General features: G+C 40.0%; 2 protein-coding genes across 2 annotated transcripts in view; one reads left to right on the top strand and one right to left on the bottom strand.

Moving 5' to 3' along the window:
• Positions 1 to 8309, bottom strand: part of LOC135216770 (2-oxoisovalerate dehydrogenase subunit beta, mitochondrial-like) — a 47470-nt gene extending 39161 nt beyond the window's left edge. Inside the window, exons 1-2 of the mRNA XM_064252245.1 lie at positions 8112 to 8309; positions 6713 to 6790 (exon numbers count right to left, since the gene is read on the bottom strand). Coding sequence (XP_064108315.1) covers positions 6713 to 6790; positions 8112 to 8247 — 214 coding nt within the window. The 5' untranslated portion in view covers positions 8248 to 8309. The remainder of the gene's footprint in view (positions 1 to 6712; positions 6791 to 8111) is intronic.
• Positions 8310 to 12483: 4174 nt separating this feature from the next.
• Positions 12484 to 21430, top strand: part of LOC135216477 (2-oxoisovalerate dehydrogenase subunit beta, mitochondrial-like) — a 66376-nt gene continuing 57429 nt past the window's right edge. The window contains 1 exon segment of the mRNA XM_064251846.1: positions 12484 to 12530. Coding sequence (XP_064107916.1) covers positions 12484 to 12530 — 47 coding nt within the window.

Raw genomic sequence — 21430 nt, 5'->3', positions numbered from 1 at the left:
AACAGGATTGGTGTCGGCTCCCGTACCCAGAATCGTATCTGCCGATACGATAGGACCTAGAGAAAAGCACTTCTCATACGTCACACGCACGTCTTTCAAGTAATGAGATGCAAATACTGAGTTGCATCTCCAATATGTCGTATCTATAATTTTTTGGTTTTTTTTAAGGCGACATATTCTTAAATAAACGAGAGAGACGTCGCAACCGCTCGTACTTCATGAGCTTTTACCCTCAGTAGTTGTAATTGTTCGTCCGGACAGACCTTATGAGCGTCCGTAATGACGTTTCTTACAAAGAACGCTAGAGCATTCTTTGACATCAGTCTTGTGGGGTCTTTTACCGCGCACCAAAGACCTTGTCTAGAGCCTCCCAACTGACGCTTCCTCTGAAGATAGAACTTCAGAGCTCTAACAGGGCATAGAGACCTCTCTGTTTCTCTGCCTACGAGACTAGACCATTCCTTTGACTTCGAATGACCTAGGCCAGGGATTCGTGGGTTCTCGTTTTTTCGCTAAAAACAGAGTCTTAAACGAGCAAATCGCCGAGTCTCCCTTGAATCCTACTTTATCCTGCAGAGCTTGTAACTCACTAATCTTTTTGCCGTCGCTAACGATAAAAGAATAGGCAAATTTTCTAGTTATGTCTCTAAATGATGCCCGATGCGGAGGCTCGAATCTATCCGAAGACAGATATTTGAGGACTACGTCCAAGTTCCAGTTCGGAGGTACTGGTTCCTTAGACTTTGAAGTCTCAAAAGATCTTATGAGATCGTGGAACTCTTTGTTATTTGCCAGATCTAAACCTCTGTTCCTGAATACAAGCCGAGAGCATACTCCTGTATCCCTTTATTGTGGATACGGCTAGATGAGATTTTACTCTCAGGAATAGCAAGAAATCAGCAATTTCCGCTATAGAGGTAGAGGAGGAGGACAACTTCTTGGCTCTACACCACCTTCTAAAGACCTCCCACTTCGACTGGTATACTTTCGTAGTGGAGGTTCTGCGAGCTCTCGCGATCGCGCTTGCCACTTCGCGAGAAAAGCCTCTCGCTCTGACAAGTCTTTCGATAGTCGAAAGGCAGTCAGAGCGAGAGCGGGGAGGTTTGATGGTACCTCTTGAAGTGTGGTTGTTTGAGAAGATCCGTCCTCTGGTAGGGATCTTGGAAAGTCTACGATCCACTCTACCACCTCCGTGAATATTCCTGGGCCGGCCCAAAAGGGGGCTATTAAAGTCATCCTCGTCTCTTTTGACGCCACAAAACTTTTTCAATACTAACCCCAGGATTTTGAATGGGGGAAAAGCGTAAACGTCCACTCGAGACCAGTTTAGCAGGAAGGCGTCTACCATAATTGCTCTTGGGTCTTCCACGACCGAGCAAAACACTGGGAGCCTTTTTGAAATGTATGTTGCGAAGAGATCCACATGAGGAGTTCCCCACAGAGACCAGAGATCGAGACACTTCCTCGTGCAGAGTCCATTCTGTATGAAGGACCTGGTTCCTCCTGCTGAGCCTGTCCGCCCTCACATTCCTTACTCCCTGTACGAACCTTGTCAGCAGGGAGATGTTCCTGTGAGACGTCCAAAGAATAGGTCCCTCGTGAGTTCGTAAAGGAACGAGGAGTGTGTCCCCTCCCTGTTTCCGAATGAGGCAAGTGCGGTGGTGTTGTCCACGTTTACTTGCACTATCTTGTCTCATCACCAGAGGTTCTAGGCTCTTCAAAGCCAGGTGTACGGCGAAGAGCTCTTTGCAATTTATGTGCCAGGACACCTGTGCTGGTTCCCAGGTGCCTGACACTTCCTCCGAGCCTAATGTCGCTCCCCAACCCGTCTCCGACGCGTCGGAGAACAACACTAGGTCTGGGTTCTGTGATCTTAGAGAGATCCCTTTGTTCTCTTCCAGAGGTAGCAACCACCACTGTAGGTGTGCCTTTACCTCCACTGGAACTGGGAAAAAACGTCCGACAGTTGTCCGTTTTTCCAGCTCCAAGACTTCTTGAGGAAGAATTGAAGTGGACGGATATGAAGTCTTCCGAGAGGGAAGAATTTTTTTCCAGCGAGGAAAGCGTCCCCAGAGGCTCAACCATTCCCTCGCTGACGTTTGCTGCTTCTCTAAGAAGAGAGAGATTATCCTCAAACCTTTTGCGGTTCTCTCTTGTGAAGGAAAAACTCGAAAACCCGAGAATCCATCCGAATCCCCGGATAGACTAGTCTTGTCTGGGGTCAGCTGAGACTTCTCGAGGTTCACAAGCAATCCCAACGCCTTGGTCAAATCCAGAGTTAACTTTAGGTCCTCCAAACACTGTCTCTCCGATCTGGCCCTGATGAGCCAGTCGTCTAGGTACATCGAGACATTCACTCCTTTGAGATGAAGAAATCTCGCCACATTCCTCATCAGGCTTGTGAAGACCTGAGGAGCTGTGGACAGGCCGAAACACAAGGCTCTGAACTGAAAGATCCTTCCCCCGTCATGAAACGGAGGTACTTCTTCGCGAAGTGATCGGGACGTGAAAGTAGGCGTCTTGGAGATCTAGAGACACCATCCAATCTCCTTGTCGTAATGACGCTAGGACTGAAGCAGAAGTCTCCATGGAGAACTTCTCCTTCTGAACAAATTTGTTCAGAGCGCTGACGTCTAGTACTGGTCTCCAGCCTCCCGAGGCTTTCGCCACTAGAAAAAGGCGATTGTAAAACCCCGGGGAGTTTTGATCCAGTACTAGTTCTACTGCACTCTTGTCCCACATTTGTTCCACCATCGATCGAAGAGTATCCCTCAGCACAGGATCCTTGTACTTGGCTGATAGTTCCCTTGGTATTGACGTTAGGGGCGGAGTATTTCAGGAAAGGGAATACCGATATCCATTCCTTATGATTATTTAGTGAAGACGCGTCCTCGGGTCTATCAGTGTCCAGGCCTCCACGAATCCCAGGAGCCTGGCACCTACTGGTGCTTGGAAGGGAGAAATGTTTCATTTTCCCTTTTTAAAGGGACGAAAGGCGGACCTCCTCTTCTCTCTGGAGCCTTCCTTCTTGAGGTCTGGAGATCGGACCACCTCGAAAGGGCTGCCTAGAAGTGCTAGGTTCTTTCTTGTCCGAAACTAAAGCAGGTTTCTTCTTCCTAGCTGACTGCGTCAGAAGATCCTGTGTCGCCTTCTCAGTTAAAGAGTGAGCTACGTCCTTCACTAACTTAGAAGGGAACAAATAGTCCGACAAAGGTGCATATAGTAGAGCTGCCCCTCTGAGCATGCGAGACTGCCTTTGTTAAGAAGAGGCGCCCATACACTGTCCTTTTCTTCAAAAGACCTGCTCCAAATAATGAAGAGACTTCCAAAGATCCATCCTGTACTGCTTTGTCGATGCAAGACAAATGCATAACAGGGGGCTTCAGGTTCGATTCCCTGCGAATCGTGAGCTTTCTTGGACATCACCCCAAGGGACCAATCTAAGAAGTTGAAGACTTCCAATACATGGAAAAGTCCCTTGAGGAGATGATCCAGTTCCGAAATACTCCAAGTAATGCGAGCAGAATTAAGACTTGGACGCCTTGAAGCGTCAACTAACGTCGAAAAGTCTGCCTCTGTAGTAGAAGGGAGAGCGATACCCATATCCTCCCCCGTCTGTACCATATGCCTCTTTTCCCAGCTAACCTTGCTGGAGGCATGCAAAATACTGTCCTGACTAAGTTCTTTCTTCGACTTCATCATCAGGCGTCTAAGGCGTGTAAAGCCCGCTTCATCGAGATGGTGGGCTTCATCTTCAGAAAAGACGAAGGCTTCTTCGCCTTCGCACTCGAAAAGAGCGAGCGCGGAGAAGGAGGAGCAGCCGGAGTCAACTCGTCTCCGTATTCCTCCAGAAGCAGGGTAGTCAACACCTTATAGTGGACAAGCCCTCTTTCTTCCATGATCGTCATCATCCGAGTTTTTGTTCCAACTCGTGATAATCCTGAGTTTCTGTTCTCCTTTCAGAACTTTCCTCTTCTGGAGGAGACAACTCCTGATCGGAGAGGGGCTAAGGGAATGAAAGTCTTTCCTTTTTCCCGTTCTGATCGACTTGGAAGGCGTCACAACCTGCGCTTCTCTCGCGCTTTAGAAGACGTCTTGTATGACGCTTCCCCCCCTCCCGCTCTCCGAGCGTCATGTATGACGTCTCTTGTTGACGTCTTGATGACGCTTCGCGTCTGGAAGACGCTTCGCTCTCTAAGGGCTTTCCTACTCGGGCCGGGTGTCCACAATCTTGGACGGAGCGTCACGAGTCTAAGATCCTCTTGAATTGACGCTTCACTTCTAAAAGACGTCTTTCGAGCAGGTGCGAGAGGACGAGACTTCTTAATTGGAAGCGTCACGTCCTTCCGACGGGGCGCTAAAAACTCCCACTCCCACAAGATGACAGTTGTTCCTGAACCGCCATAATAATCTTTCTTGACGCTTCTCCTACGTCTAGTGCATGACGCCTCTCGTCATCACTCGGGGAAGAAGCATGATGGGGTACTTCCTCATAAGCGTCAGATGACGTTGACGCCACCTTCGCCTTCTTAATAGCAGACGGGGCGTCATCCGAGAAGCGCTCCGGGCTTGAATCAATGTCTTGCTTCATATGACGCTTCAGCGGTCTCGATAAGTTCGACTCCTTCCACCTCGTTTAGGTGAGGGAGAGGGAGAGGACGAGAAAACACTCGCGAAGGACGCTTTTTCTATAGCGCCCTTGAGCTGGCTGCCATGAAGCAAAGCTAGCTGAAGGGACGTCTGACCGTTGGGGATTCCCCACGACCTCCTTAAGGCTTTCGACTTTCCTTCTCCTCTGGGCATGTGAGCTTGGAAGAGGTCTAGGCCTGGGAGCGCCGCAGGGACGATCAAACGCCCCCTCCACAACACTGATAGGACTCACTTCACTAAAATGTTCACTATCACTAGCTTACCTTTCGAGTCCGCCATCTTGGACTTCATGTCTCGAATAGTCGCTTTCAGATTGGCGATTTCCGATGCCGAATCCGAAAGACACTCTGAGAATGAGATTTATAGGGAGAATCTACCGTAGTAGGGTTAGAATTATCAGTGAAAGGCTCAATAGGCCTTGAATTCACACCTTTCAGTCGTCTAACTCTATCCCTCTCTAACTTCTCAAATAAGAAGTCAAGTCTTCCATTCTTCGCATTCAAAAACCCTCGCATTCCTTACAAGTGTTAATAGCAGACACTGAACCCCCCTACATTTACGGCATACAGTGTGAGGATCAACCGAAGCTTTCGGTATCCTCACCCTGCAGCCTACATTCACTACACATTCTCACACTCACATTAGAATCAGACATACTGAGAAAAATCCAAAAGAGTTATTCCAAAAACAGTCCACAGTAGCGAATGCCAAAACACGATCCAAATACGTCACCAAAAAGCCGAAAAACGTTGATCAAATGTTGAGAATCCAAGTCAGGAGGTAATAACAACAATGTTGATACACCGGCGACAGAGAAAATATGATAGAAAAACGGGGATGGTTCCTAGTCCTGCCACCCAGGGCAGGCGGTAGATCACCTGACCTACCTGTAGCGAGTGGCGCGAAATTTGAATTTCTGTCGGGGACGACGGAGTCTTAGCTATGTATATATCTGACAGGTAAGTTGATTGTATGAAATTATGTTGTCATAAGAACTAGCCATGACGTCATAATCCCATCCATGATGTGTCACAGAGCAGACTACTCTTACAAAAGCAGAAATTACTAAGTGTAAGAGTAGGCTTAATCATATTTCAAACAAAATTGTGATAAGTTTATTTCATACATGTACCAAAAAGGGAACCAAAGCAAAGGGCAGCGGATGACGAAACATTGAAGGAAGATGAGACACCACAGAAGCAGAGGAAGGTTACATCAGAGGAGCTGCTCATCTAAGATTGGTATCATCACTGCTTAACCCTCCCTACCCTCTCTTGACTAAGTACACTCGACAGACTACTATAGCAATTTCTATCCACTTCACCCAGTTTTGATACTGTTTTCCTGACTGCCATAGCAATACCTGCCTTAAATTCCAATACGTCCCAAAAAGATGAACGTTTTACCTCTTCTAAGACTTGTCCTTCCTCAGAAACATGGTGCTCCTTCTCAATCATCCCAATCTGCTCTTTTGTTTTAGTTTTGCACATTCCTTCTAAATTCTACTTGACACTACATGAAAAGAGGGGTGCATTGAGAAGGAGATACCGTCATGTTAAACTTAATACACTCTAGGAAGTCCTGAGTTCAACCAACATCTTTCCTACTAATTCCCTGTGATCACTCACATGATTACATTTTAACCCTTTGCTTCTTTCTCCAACCATTTTACTGTTTTACATACTATCTCCCCATCTTTCATATAGTTCTACAGACTCTTCCTCTGATTGTGAATGGCTAAATTATGCATTGCTATTCATGGTGTGCACACAACTTGATCACTTCAACAGGATAGAATGGTTGCTAGTGGTTTTCTTCCAAACCAAATACTACATATATAAAAGGGACAAAAATACTGACAGTTTAAGGGCTCTTTCAAGATTTTGTGAGTCGTAATACAGGTTGTTTGGAGGAATGGTTTATCTGGACTGGTCGATGGACATTTTGGTGCCGGGGTCCATTCTAAAACAAGTTTGTACAGGGATACACTTTTCGTGTAACTACAGGGGACAGCAACTGTACATAACATTCAACCAATTAAAGAAAGCTATGCAAAAATTACCTGCAGAGTCATCAGTACGAAGGGCAGTATCCAAGGCTTGATTTACAGCTTGGAAGAGATTGATTCTGGCTGTTTCACCTGTAAAAAAATAAGATAATTTCCAGTAAATGCTCAAGAAATCAAAGCTTTAAGTAATTAGGCATGAATTAAAAAATATACTGTATTCTTATGTTACACAAATTTCTTAAAAAATACATAACATAAAATAAGATCACTAACAGTCAATGCTCGAGATATCACAGGTTTAAGAAATAAGGCATGAATTAAAAAAAAAATACTGTATTCTTATGTAGCAAATTTCTTAAACAAACATAAAAGTAAAAATGGTGCACAAAGGGTGGTGCATAAAAGGACATTGTATATGTTTTCAATAAATGTAATTAAGACGACCCTGATTACTGTATTACCTTTATTGTGAAACACTCATTACTAGTTTAGATGTGGTCTTAATTACTTTTTTTTTTAATTCAATACGTATTTGGTACCAAGAGGATCAAGCTGCCAAAAATCTCAGACTGACTAAATGAACACTACAGATCCACTGGAACCTCTGTGAACAAGAAAGAAGGCTAGTCCATTGCTCTAATATGAAAATAAGAAGTTGTATCTGAGCAACAGAAATCCTGATAGGTAAAACTAATCAAGGGAAAAAAGTAGCAGGTAACCCAAACATGAATTGGGATGGAAAATCTATGACTTGCTTGAGGCTATAAGAAATGAGGGATAAGGATAAGGATGATGATGATGAACATACAGGGTTCTCAACTTTGAAGCAGGGAACATTAGGTACTATATGGATGTTTGAAAGTTAAGTAGAGAAGGCTCTGATCTCTTAAATTAGGTAATACCTTAATCTTTAATGCTTTTCCATTGGAACCTGAGTGTATACTTGAAGAATAACTTGTCTCGGCCAGTACTAGTAGACTGTGTTCCTTATTGCTTGTTTTTCATGTGTTCAATAGACATAAAATAAACAAGATAGCCTAGGTAGGGATGGTAAGTTGGGGAAAACGAAGGCTGCTTACACCAACAGTACTAACTGTCAGGAATACAAAAATCACCAGTTAGGCAGAGCAATCCGAAAAAAAAAACATGTTAGCCTGAGTCAGAAGGTCTACGCTACCAGTTTACGTCATTACGTAATTTTCTACCCTACCGGTCCGTTTACGAGGCAATGATCAGCAGTCACGCACAGGGTAACCTACCATCCCACACTAATTCATTTCACATAACTTAGACATGGTTTTAAATGACAGCTAATATATACTGGATTATTGGGACAAATCTAAACAAATAAAGGTGAAGGCAGGTTGCATTTTCACACACAGGTATTCTCACTGAAGGCTCGCCATGGAGACTTACGTCCCTGACGATTAGAGCCCTTCAGATGTAAATTTACCTTCTGATTCTGGAACTGTGTCAGGATGATAGGTAAAATGAGAAGATAATCTCAGTGGCTGGATTTGCTGAGTAGCCGTTGCTGATAATCGAGGGAAGACGCGATGAAGCGACGTTAATTTTCTAAAGCTGTTCATTTTTGTTTACAAGTGGTGAGAGAGGTACTAGCTCTTCCGCTATTTAGCGACTAGCCGACTACTGAGCCTGGTTAGTTGTTATGCCTCTCTTTTTCTCCGGCACGCACATTTGATATAATCTATTACTTTTAAAAAAGCATATTTATTTGAATAAATATTCATATTGGTTGATAAAATTTTTTTCGTTTAAGACAAAAAATTATAAGAATGATACTTACTAGCTAGGTACGATATAGCAGATGCTAGCAGAAGACAAAAAAGTCGGATCAAATCAGATGAAACTAGGCTTAGAAACGACACAGAAACCTGTAGCAAGCTGTTCAACGAGGAACTGGGGCTAAGGGACATTGAAATAGTAGAAGTACGTAGATTAGGAAGAAATGATATGATGCAGGCACCCAATACTACTACAGGGGACCAGGATAGAGACACAGAACCTAGACCAAGACCTATTTTAGTCAAGATGAAAAGTGAAAGGGAAAAATGGGCAGTAATGGGTAAAGCCAAGATTCTCAATGGGAAGCAAGAGGTAGGATACTATAGAATATTCATAGCACCAGACCTAACCTACAGAGAAAGAGAACAGGATAAGATATTGAGACAGGAACTTAAAGACAAGAAAGAAAGGGGGAACAGAGATGGGACATTAGAAAGGGTAAACTGATCAGAAATGAAAATTTTCAGTGTCTGGAGGGGGCATCAGGAGAAATGTAATAAACGGAGATAAAAATAATACATTAACCAAGGAGCCCAAATAAAAAAAGTTGAAATACAGTTTAAAATATATATGATAAATATACAATGTTTAACTAGACAAAAGTTAGCAGAAATAGAAAGTGTTATAGACAACGATAATAAGATATTTTGTTTAACTGAAACTCATCAGAAACTAGACAAGTTAGCATTAAGTAAAGGTATAAATAAAATAGAAAATATGAAGGAGATGAAAGACAAAAAAGGAGGAGGGTTAATGATGCTGTATAGAAACAGTGATAACACAGAGTTAAACAAGGTGGAGACCATTAGCAAAGATTTATTGTATGCCAAATGTAAAATATACAATAATACTATTCATATTTTATTGTTATACTTATCAGTAGGAAATACAGAGGAGGATAACAATAGAGATAAAGCAATAAAATTTGAATGTGAAAACATTATTAAAAGCATAAACGACCAAGAATCCTTATTAATATTAGATTTTAATGGCCATATAGGTTTCTTAGGCCACCAGAATACAGACAGAAACGGGAAATAATATTAGAATGGATGAATGAGCATAGGCTAATACTACTTAACGCAGAAGACAGATGCACTGGAGTCTACACATGGAAGAGGATGCAGATGAAAAGTGTAATAGATTTTGCTTTAGTCAATGAGAAGTTCTATAAAAATTTTGAGATGGTAATTGATGAAGACAAAAATGAATTTGATATCTCAGACCATAACCTAATTACCATTAACTTAACATTCAAAGGACAGAACAAGAATCTCAACAAGGGTAAATGGGAGGAAGTAAAATACTTCAAAACAGATGAAGATAACTTGAATGACTTTATTAAAAAACTAGAAGAGATCCTAATAGATAAAGACATTGACATAATCACAAAAATGGACTTATCAATAAAAGAAGTAGCAGAAGACAAGCTAGTGAGAACATATAGGAGAAAGATGCTAGTAGAGGAGCAACCCTGGTTCAGTAAAGAAATAAGAAAAGGTATCAAGGAAAGGAAGGAACTGAATAGGAAGAAAAGAAATTAGAGAGATAATGTCGTAAAGGAAAGTCTAGAGAAGAAATATATGCAAAAGAAAAAAGAAGTGCAGCTATTAATAAAAGAAGAGATAACAATTTATGAAAAGAAACTAACAGAAGAAACAAAAACAAAGAGCTCTGGGAAAAGATTGGTAAGTTAAGAAATAAGCAAAGAACAAAAAAAGAAACTATACGCTTATATAATGAACAGGGAAGCAAGCTAAATGAGGCTGAAACAAAGGATGAATTAGTGAATTATTGGAGAACCATATACAGCAAACACGAAATTAAAATAAAGGAAATCTGGAATGAAGAGAAAAGGATGGAATATGAAAATGAATTGGCAGAAGTAGATGATATCATAAGAATTGGAGACACTAGATTCCCAAAAGAACTAAGAGAACACATGGACCTATTGATGGAATGCAAAAGGAAGATAATACCAATACAGGAACCTCTGATAACCAAGGAAAAAGTCATAGCGTTTCTAAGTAAGCTCAAAGCTAAAAAAGCTGCAGGCCCAGATGGAATCAAACCAGAGCTTTACAAAGCATTAATGAAGAGCAAAACCTGTATAGAAGTATTAGTTAGATGTTACAACAAAGAGCTGGAAATCAAAGAAAAGACTGAATCTTGGAAGAAATCGAGAACGAAAATGATAGAAAAGAAAAGGAAACCAAGGGCTAAGGATTTAAGGCCAATAGCTTTATTAAATATATCATACAAAGTATTCATGATGCTGATAAAAGACGAAATAGAAGCACACCTCAGACTGAATGAACTAGATCACGAATGACAAGCAGGATTCACAGGAGGGAGTAGGATTGAAGATAATATCCTTACACTACAATATTGTGTAGAAGAGAGCTACAGGAATAGAAAACCATTAATAGTAATAGCTATCGATTACAGTAAAGCCTTTGACTCAGTAAAACGAGAAGTTATGATCGAAGTCATGAAACAGTTCAAAATACATTAAAAAATCATAGAGGCAGTAGCTAATATATATGAAGGGGATAGCACACTAATAATAGACCTAGGGGAGGGAGTTGAACAGGAAATGGGTATTACTAGTGGAATTAGGCAAGGTTGCACAGGTTCTACTTCGCTTTTCAAATTGATGACGTATTTAATAATTAAGAAAATGGAGGAGGAAGGGACAGGATTTGAAAAGGAATTAGTAAAGATAGGGACACTTTTCTTCGCTGACGATGGGTTAGTTTTAGCAAGAAATATAGAAGAATCATGAATAAATATAAAGATTTTAATAGATATAGGAAATAAATGTGGGCTAGAAATAAATAAAGAGAAAAGCAGCATCATTATTTTCAATATGAAGGATAAACCAGAAGAGATAGAGAATATAAAAGTGAGGGAGAACATAACATATTTAGGAATAAAGGTAAACGATCCTAGAAATCTGTTTAAGCTACATAAAAAGGAAATGATGGATAAAGCACAGAAGTTAGCCAACCTAACCTATTCCGTGATAGAAAAAAGCTGTAACAAAGTTCTAATAGGTAAAGCATTCTGGAAAAATATAGCTCTACCATCAGTCTTATATGGAACCAATGTAGTTAATCTAACAGACACAGAAACAGAAAAATTGCAAAGAATAAAGAATGGGGTATATAGGAAAATATTAGGAGCATGTAGAAGTACAGTAGTAGCCACATTAAGGGTGGAGATAGGAGCATCTTCCATGAAAAGTAGAATTATGAGTGGCAAGATAAGCTATGTAAATAATACTTTAAATGGACCGAAAGACTTACTGAAGAAAATAATTACAGATACGCAAGAAAAGGAAAGAAAATGGTGGAAAACAGTGGAAAAGTACATGCATGAAATTAAAATCAATTTAAGAAAATTGGAAGGAATGTCCAAAACAGAAATAAAGGATAAAGCCAGAATCTTGGACACAGTGAAGTGGAAAGAAGACTTGGAAAATATAGTGACTGTGAATATATATAAAATGTGGAAAGGAGAATTAAAGATGAAGAAATTTATGATAATTCTACTTGTTCAATACTTCTCTTCAGAGCCAGAACCAACTCTCTTAATCTAAATACAGCAAAAAGGCACCAGAATGAGAACACCTGTTGTCCTTTTTGCCATAATACAGTAAAAGACACATTTCATTTCCTCTTATATTGTTGTACTTATAGAGAAGAACATGTTAAAGCAATTGGGCTACAGCAACCCTATAAAGAGAAGGATAGTGACATAGTTGGGAAATTTCTGTTTACAGGTAACAATGATATAAGAAAAGAAACCATATACATGATGTGGAAAAAAAAGAGAAGAAAATGAAAGAGCTCAAAAAAAAAAAAAAAAACCAAGATTAAGAGGCGCCGTTGCAAAGGAATTGCCTCGACCCCTAACCATAACCACAACCATGAAGCAAGTTTGAGGGAATACATTACAAGGTTAGAAGGAATTTTAAAAAGCAAAAATATCCGCAGACAGTAGAACTTGATTCCATAATGAAAGAAGCAGCAGAGGAGAAGTTGCTAAAGCCTGCAAGCTATAGGTACTGAGGAAGATAAAACACTGGGTGAACAACGAATGGAGAAAGAAAAAACACTGGGTGAGCAATGAATAAAAAGAGGAGCTACATAGGTAAACAAGACAAGAAAAAACTAATATTAAAGGACGCCTCAGATAATAAAGAAAAAAGAAAAAGGTGCAACGATTAATAAAGAAAGAATGTAATATCCTTTTACAAAAAAGAGCACATGTTGTAATAATGAATAATAAAGAATAAATATAGCAAACACGAGAAAATTGTTTTTCCTATTGAACGACTATGGAGAGGGGTTGGCAGAGTCTTGTAATTATCTTAAAGTAGATTAGTATAGTATTTCAGTAGTATTAAGAGAACATGTCACTTATTTAATGAAACTAATGGATAAACAAAATACTTCCTCAGTATTAAAGAGTCCCTAAGAAAAGTGAGTAAACGATAGGAACAGGGCCAGACTACCTGATTAGAGACTTAAAATGTTACCAGAATTAAACAAAAGTGAAAGAAAAATAAGAAAAAAACTAATAGGGTAATGAACTAATAGACACGGAAAGCCAGCTATGTTGTAGCTACAGGAGGCAGAATAAGAGACATCATTAGCATACAATAAAACCCCTAATAGTAAGTATTATAGACTTTTGTTTAGTTTTAAACAAAAACATAGAATTCAACAGAAAGTCACAGATACAATCGCAAGCATATACAAGGATGGCAAAAATATTGACCTAAGGGAAGCAACTAAAGCAAGAAATGGAAGTTGCAAGTGACAGACGGATGAGTAGGATCAACAAGACTATTTTGTTTTAATAATATCTTTGATAACGATCAAAGGAATCAGTAAACACAGAAACACTTTTCTTTGCTCAGTGACTGAATCAATTGTCTACCTCTGTGTTAAGTCCAAAAGGCGTAGGCTGGAATTAAGCCGGGACGGATGTATTTCCAAGGTAAAATGAATATAATTGCATTTGTGTCTAAATATGAGAGTATGAGAATCCATGTGTGAATTAGTGACGAAGCTAGCAATTGGTGAAGATGGTCTGATTTTGAATAAAAGTACAAAACCAGAATTCGGGCGCTTATATATACAACAAAGCTGACTAATATGGATAAGTCAACTGTCAAGTATAAAATACAAGATACATAGGTTGGAATCATGGCCAAGATAAATAAAAAAGGGCAAGGGGAAAAAATGAGACGGGCAGAGCTGCAACGTTTTAACCTTACGATACCCTTCGGCGGAAGGTAAATACTATTAATTAATAATAATAATAATAAAAGGCCATTCACAGCAACTTTGAAATGACGCAGCAAACAATGTGACACGAGGAAAGGTTGAGTCTGAAGATGTAACATACTTTCCTCGGTAAACTCAATATCTGACGACATTTTGATTTTGTACGCGTAATCCTTGGCTGAGGGGCTTACCAAGAATTACGCTTTAGCGTCCATGGTAATACGAATTACGTACTTTCGAGTTGGGCGGGGTCCACGGCTATGGAGAAGGGAGAAGGCGTGTTTAAGTCACTATGTTGGTTAACTGTTTATCCTGTGTGATTGCACTTGAGGTGAACAACTTTGTTGAATCGTCCTTATGCAGACTGGAAGTTCGTACCACGCATACCGTCTTGTAAAGTAACGAGTTATTAATTTTTGACATTCGACTGTTGGTTTTTAATTTGGTATTTTATTTCGTAAGTGATACAAATTTTGTTGGTTATCTTATAGTGTAAATAGATCTCGTATTGCATGTCCAGTAACGGTTTTTGAAATGTCTTGGTGATCGATCAGTGTATTAAAGATATAATAGAGTTTTTGTAAATTTGATTTAGTTAAGTCACGGAACATATTTCATAGCCAGGAAATTATGATATCTAGTAGAGGGGTGCTTAATTGTAAAATCTTTCTCTGACAAATACCTGGTTTGGTGGACTGGGAACTTTCCTGGGTTTCAGTTTTTCGTTTCCTAATAATTGGTAGAAATAAAATGAACTAGACTCGACATTAAAAAGAACAATTCTCTCTCAGGAACACTCGTTTGAGGATCGTGATCGAGGTCCCTCGTAAGTAAGGATACATTTACCAAGAACTTTACTCGTCATGTATAAGGAGTTGCAGACTTTTGTGCCTCGTGAGTTTTTTAAATGTTGCACATTTGTCTGGCCACTTGTTCACTTAAACTTCTCGACAGCTTACCCCGTCCCCTTCAGGGGCCGCACCCCTGATGGGGATGGGGATAATTCCATGATCTTTTTCGGTAGGGTTTCCCTGCCGAACAAGATCATGGGAGATCATTAAGTTTTTCCAGGTGTTAATGTATTTAGGCATGATGTTAGCTGAATAGAAACACTAGAGTCTACAAAGGTATTAGGAATATTAAGTGTGGTGGGAAGTGCTATATTTAGGCCTAAGGTTATACTGAATAGAACCACACCTATTCTGTAAAGGTAATAAAAGTGTTAGAGGTGGCTTCCGAAGGTTATAGAGCACTTTTGAGATCTATGGGTTGGCTAAGTTTTAACTTTTCCTCGGGACTTACAGGCAGGACTTACTTATAGGGTGAAGTTAAAACTGTTTTGACTGTATTTAGCGTTAATGATTTAAATCAAATAATTAGTTAACTGAAAAAGAATAATTTCCTCAAGTAATTTTAGCAATTTCTACTAGATAATGTTATCTTTCTTGGTGACACCTTGCGTCAACCGTCAAAATTATCAGGCTGCAAGGTAGTCAATAATATGGACCAGAGTTAATTTGATTTCCTGACTTTCGAGAAAGGGGTGACACTGTTTATAAGTTTACCCTATTTCGCCTGGTCCATAAGTTAACCGTTTTTTGCTAAAGCTTTGAAACCAAATGAATTGGCAGTGTTCTTCTGTGTTTATTCAGGTGTATATAATAAAAAAGGCTAGTGAGTGTTACATATTTATAGATAATTTTATTTTCATTTTATTTCAATGAGAGTTCACTCTACAACAGTTTTAAAAAGGCAATGGTTTGGTGGGTTCCTATAAGTTTGGTTATTAATGCTGTTTTAATTCAATTAGTATATTTTGTAACTTGTTTATCTAATGGTATCAATCTTCAACTTTCATCAGATCTGACAGTGTCTAAACTGATCTATGGAAAGCCCATGGGTATTTCGCCAACAGATTGGCGCAGATATCGGTCGTTGCCTCTGTCCTGAGTTCAAGGTTGAACAGACTGGTGAGCTAATAAACTTGTAATTTACGTCCTACCACACCTGTGTGAGATCCATGTGGCCTTTCTCGGAATCTGTAATCTCTCATTAGTTAATTTTCAAGGTATGTATGGTTGCGTATTAATGGGATCGATTGAGGGGATCTTTTTAATTTTTTTTTAGAAAGTTGATACAAAGTTTCTAATTTATCAAGTACATCAAATGAGTCTTTAAGGCTGTTCAAGAGATGCCTAAAGAACATACTCAAGGTTTACTGAACGGTAAATTCGTAATAATTTTCGAAGGAATACTGAAAAATTGGTTTGTAGTGTAATTTAAGAGGTATAATTAACAATGATTTTGTTTACCTATTTTTCAAAAGTATGAAAAACATTAAGTTGCAATGCTAATATATTTCAAAGTTCAGTTATGATATTAGTAGAGGAAAAGACCCCATATAGACTCCACTTTTCTAATCACCCCCCTCATCCTCCTGATAAGCTCATGTACGAACGTGAGGCCTAAAAAGGGGCGGGGCAACCCCCAAAAGGGGTGGGGCAACCCGCCAAACGCCCAAAAGGGGGCATGGTCACCCCTGACCCCAAATCGACTCCACTATTCTAGGGGGCGTGGCCACCCTTGACCCCAAATCGACTCCACTTGTCTTATAAACTCATATACGTAGATGACGTGCAAAAGGGGGTGTGGCCACCCTTGACCCCAAATCGACTCCACATTAGTGATGAGCTCATGCACGTCCATTAGGTCCAAAAGGGGTGGGGGCATGGCCACGTGACGTCATGAAACCCTACGGGAATAAAACCATCATATCATCCCCTCGACCCCAAATTTACTTCACTTTCCTACCCCCCGCGACGTCACGTAACTCTACAGGAATAAAACCACCATTTCATTCCCCCGACCCCAAATTGACTCCACTTTTCTACCCCCCATGACGTCACTTAACTCTACGGGACTAAACCATCATTTCAACCCCCCCCCCCAAATTAACACCACTTTCCTACCCCCTGTGACGTCACGTAACTCTACGGGAATAAAACATCATGTCCTAACCATCCCCCCCCCCCCCAAACCCCAAATTGACACTACTTTCCTACCCCCTGTGACATCACGTAACTCTACGGGAATAAAACCATTTCAACCCCCGACCCCAAATTGACTCCACTTCCCTACCCCCCATGACGTCACGTAACTCTACAGGAATAAAACCACAATTTCATTCCCCCCCCGACCCCAAATTGACTCCACTTTCCTAACCCCAGTGACGTCTGCTGCTTAGATACTCAGAGTATCATGATAAAAGGATATTTGGCAGCTGATTTCAACCTCACGTGAGACTTATATTTATCAATTTGATATCTCCCCCAATAATAGACAGGGATGACGTTATCCGATGATGAACCACGCACACACACACACACACACACACACGAGCTGACTTCATCCTCACGTGAGACATATTTAGCAGTCTTAATCTCCATTTTTCCCATGCCAAAGTATACCTAAGGACACAGGCACACATTTCAATTTTGTTTATTTATAAGTATAATATCGAGTTTGAAAGAGGTTAAATGAAAAATCAAATGACAGACAGAATTGTTATTTTATATTTGTAACCAATGCTAAATACAGGGGAATGAATTAATATTCCATACAAATACATACAATGGAAAAAAACTGTACAGATACGTCAAAAAAAAGACTTCATCGAAACACACTGCCACATCACAAGCCTAGTATATGCCACATACGTCTTCCCCAACGGCTTCCTGACCGTGTATCAAAGACGACGTTTCATCTAATACCTCAAAGCTTTTAAATTTAGCTAACAAGTTTTTCATGTATATATCTTCCATGCAACTTTCCTCCAACAGGGATAAATTCTTTTTCATTATAGCCACACAAAATATTTTACCAATTTTGTTCATTTCATCACTGAATGTAGCTAACACAGGTAAATATTGATTCAACCAAGTCGTGTTAACCCGCCCACTCTGACCGATGCCAGCGGGAAAGATAACATATTTGACATAGTCATACGATGATTTAAATAATTCTTCCTTCAATTTCTTGACCAAAGAAAAAAAGTGATTGAACCTCATCAGTTTGCTATCTCTGCCCAAACGATCGGCGTGATCTTCATCTTTAGAATAAGCCACGCTCTTTTGTGCGTATTCATTATCTTCAATGGGGGCACCAATACCGTATTGGGTTAATAAGGTAGCTATGGTGGGTGGATCAACTTCTTCGTCACATTCCCAAGATGTGATATTTTCAGGTCTTTTCACAATGGCGGACCCTTCAATACCCCTAACACGAAGACAGGCATATGATGCACCAGTGCGAGAATATAAAAAACCTGCCAACTTGGCATACGGATAAGCTCAAATAACGTCCGCCACCACACCATAATTCCTGCAGGTGACACAATTAGTGGCCACTACTAAACACGTATTCCTCTTCCTGAACTTATTTTCAGACAAGTTCCCGAAAACTATCTTGCACAAGGAGGTTGATGAAGCCATGGCGAGAGTTCACGTCTTGATGTGACAATCCTTCAAGAGCTAATGAGCTACAAAAACCCCGCAACCCGAGCTCCCTGTATCTCAAACACTGATTACAAACTAGTTGTGACGAACCATCAATCCTCCCTCACTCCCAGCCATGATTCACACTCACACGAATAAACAAACCTTATCATTTCCTCACGCCAAAGGTCATCCACTGATTCACACTCACACGAATAAACAAGCCTTATTTCCTCATGCCAAAGGTAATCCACACACACACACATATGACTCATATATAAATCTTCCACGCATCTTTCCTCCAACAGGGATAAATTCTTTTTCATTATAGCCTCGCAACATATTTTACCAATTTTGTCCATTTCATCACTGAATGTAGCTAATACAGGTAAATATTGATTCAACCAAGCCGTGTTAACCCGCCCGCTTTGACCGATGCCAGCGGGAAAGATAACATATTTGACATAGTCATACGATGATTCAAAATCGGTATCGCTGTGAAAATCCCGCACGGCGTGAACTTCATCTTTGGAATACAATACTTCATCGAAACACTGTATGTCACACCTGATTATTACTTCCCGACTGAACACCATAAATACAACCGACAAAGGAAAATTGATGTTATTCCTTACCTAAAGTGTATAAGAGTAAGAGCAGCTCACCGACCCTCCGTCCCTACAAGTATTTCTCTTGACCGGAACGTCATTTCCCTCCATCACTATCCAGTAAGTAGCATATAAAACACTTTCCATTTACTTGAACATATAGTAAATATTGAAAAGAGCAATAAGATTCATCTATATGTGGAATAGATATTCATATAAAATAATGTACCCGTTGAAAGAAGCGGAATATATAAGTCATTATTTCTCCCTTTCAGATATGGGAAATAACTCTAGTAGTGAACTGTCAGCCGACGAAGTAGCCACTCAAGTCAGACACCATTACTATTATGGTGTTGGAGCCCCAAACTCATTTATTAGGAAGGTAAAAATGGGTCATGACCATGAAACAGGAGAAGAAGAAGTAGCAGGAGATGCAACAACTCCCCGACCAACTTCGCCACCACCCACTACTGAAGGAAACTAGCAACCCGGTGAAGGTATGTAAAACCGATGTGTTATATATTTATTTAATAACAGTTCCTGATTCCATAGAAACACACTCTTTTTCTCTGTTTCCTTGTTTTTGCTTTCAAATGTATTGTGGGCATAGTAAAAAACTGCCTCGGCACGCATCCCAATATAACGTCCACGTGTATCCTTATGATAAGGCGAATATTCCGAAAAGTGTTTAAGAGGAAACGACTTAAGCTGGTATCACACTAGTCATTTCTTGATCGCGGTTTTGGCCAGCATCCAGCTGATGCTCGCGAGCAAAAGTGTTGTATAGTCACACTAGGACCTCGTGGTTTCGAGGAGCAGTAGGAAAAAGTAAACAAAACTGATCAGCTGATATCATCATGGCGCCCAGAAATTGTCGGACGGTTGCAAGATGTGCTGCAATGATTGTTTTCTCGGAATCTTACGTGAATGCAAGAGTAACAAAAAACGTTTGTGGGTTCGAGAGTGGCTCAGGAGAAGAGAAGCCAAAGGTTTGAGAGTACGTCCTATCAGCAGCAGCCATCTTGTTTGTTTACACTTGGCGGTCGCTTGCGGTTCGTGGCTCGCTGCTTCCCGTCGAGATGGGAAGCAAAGATCGCGAGCTAAAAGCTCCCAGTTGTCCATTTTCGGCAGCAACGGCTCGCGGCTGGAGAAAAAAAGGCCTAGTGTGAGGCCACCTTAAGACGTTTTAGCAGTTTATCACCGACGTTCACGGGTGAATGATTCTCACAGCTCGTCCTGAAATAAGTAAAAAAAAAGTTATGTGATTCAAGGTGTATGATACATATATAGAATATATCCTTAATAGAATGTAAATGGGGTAATATAAAAATCAAAGAAAAATATGCATTTAACTCGTGCAATGAACAAAAAACTAACGTAAAGACCGCACTTGTACGATTTATCGGGTTGTATTTGTTTTATTAGTCGATAGGCTATATTCGGGATGCGCATATATAAATTTAGAGAAGTCATTCAAATAAACTTTTGGATTTATACCGTAACTATCAAAAAAGAAGATTATATTTCTAAGTGATTTTTCCACATAAAAACATACCCAATGACCAAGAATATTAATATCAGTAGACGAAGATAATGTATTAGATATAAAAACTAAAGGTTTAATTTTATTTTCTGGCAATGTCAATAGTCCTACTTCATCCGAAGCGAACACACCTAAATATTTAACCCGGTCACCGAGTGAACCTTTTAAACTTATTTCAATTTCTTTTGTATCCATTCCATTTAACCTCTAACATCACACTGAATAACCCTATCCGCATCCACCGTTAAAATACCTTTGGTATCCCCGAAAAGTAAAATAATGCAAGGGTTAGGCGTAGCCGTACCCAGCCTGATCGATATTCGCATGTTTGCCGAAATTTCCACGGGCGTGGAATCAACATCTTCCACCACAAAATTAAAGCAGTAAATAGCTCTACCATTTTTAAAACTATCATAAGTGATCAGAATATCACCGCCACCCCCTATACTTTTCTGCATCTCGTGATATAATTGCATGATGGTATTAGGGAAACTACATTGAATATTATATACAGTATTCCCATTAACGGTAATATGTATATTATTTAAATCGAAAGATTGAAAATATAGGCTATTGGCCGCATAATCACCTGAAAATGTTTCCATATCAATCATGGCCAATGTGATTTTTTGAGGTATACAACTGTTAAAAGGCTGATCAATTAAAATCGAATTTTCATTTTGCCCAATAACGTATGTCTTGTATAAAGTCTTATCAAATATATATTGTATAGGATTAACTGCTATCGCCTCATTTAAAGCTGACATTGCGTTATAATGTGGGGTAACTCTATTGATCCATAATTTAGCCTTTTCTACATTCATCACATTTAAATGTCCGTCTGTGTGGGCGCCCATAACCCAGTTATTATTCGCTAATTCGAGTCTAAGTCTCGAGTCAATCGAATCCAGTAAATACATGTCTATAGTCGCTATATCCAAAAGAAGTGGAAAATATGTATGCACGCCCCTTGTTTTAATGTCACCCATAAGTTTCGTCTCCCACCTGCTGGTTTGACCGAAGGT

The sequence above is a fragment of the Macrobrachium nipponense genome, chromosome 6, assembly GCF_015104395.2.
Source record: "Macrobrachium nipponense isolate FS-2020 chromosome 6, ASM1510439v2, whole genome shotgun sequence".
In the NCBI taxonomy this organism is placed as follows: domain Eukaryota; kingdom Metazoa; phylum Arthropoda; class Malacostraca; order Decapoda; family Palaemonidae; genus Macrobrachium; species Macrobrachium nipponense.
This window is presented reverse-complemented; position numbering and strand designations above follow the sequence as displayed.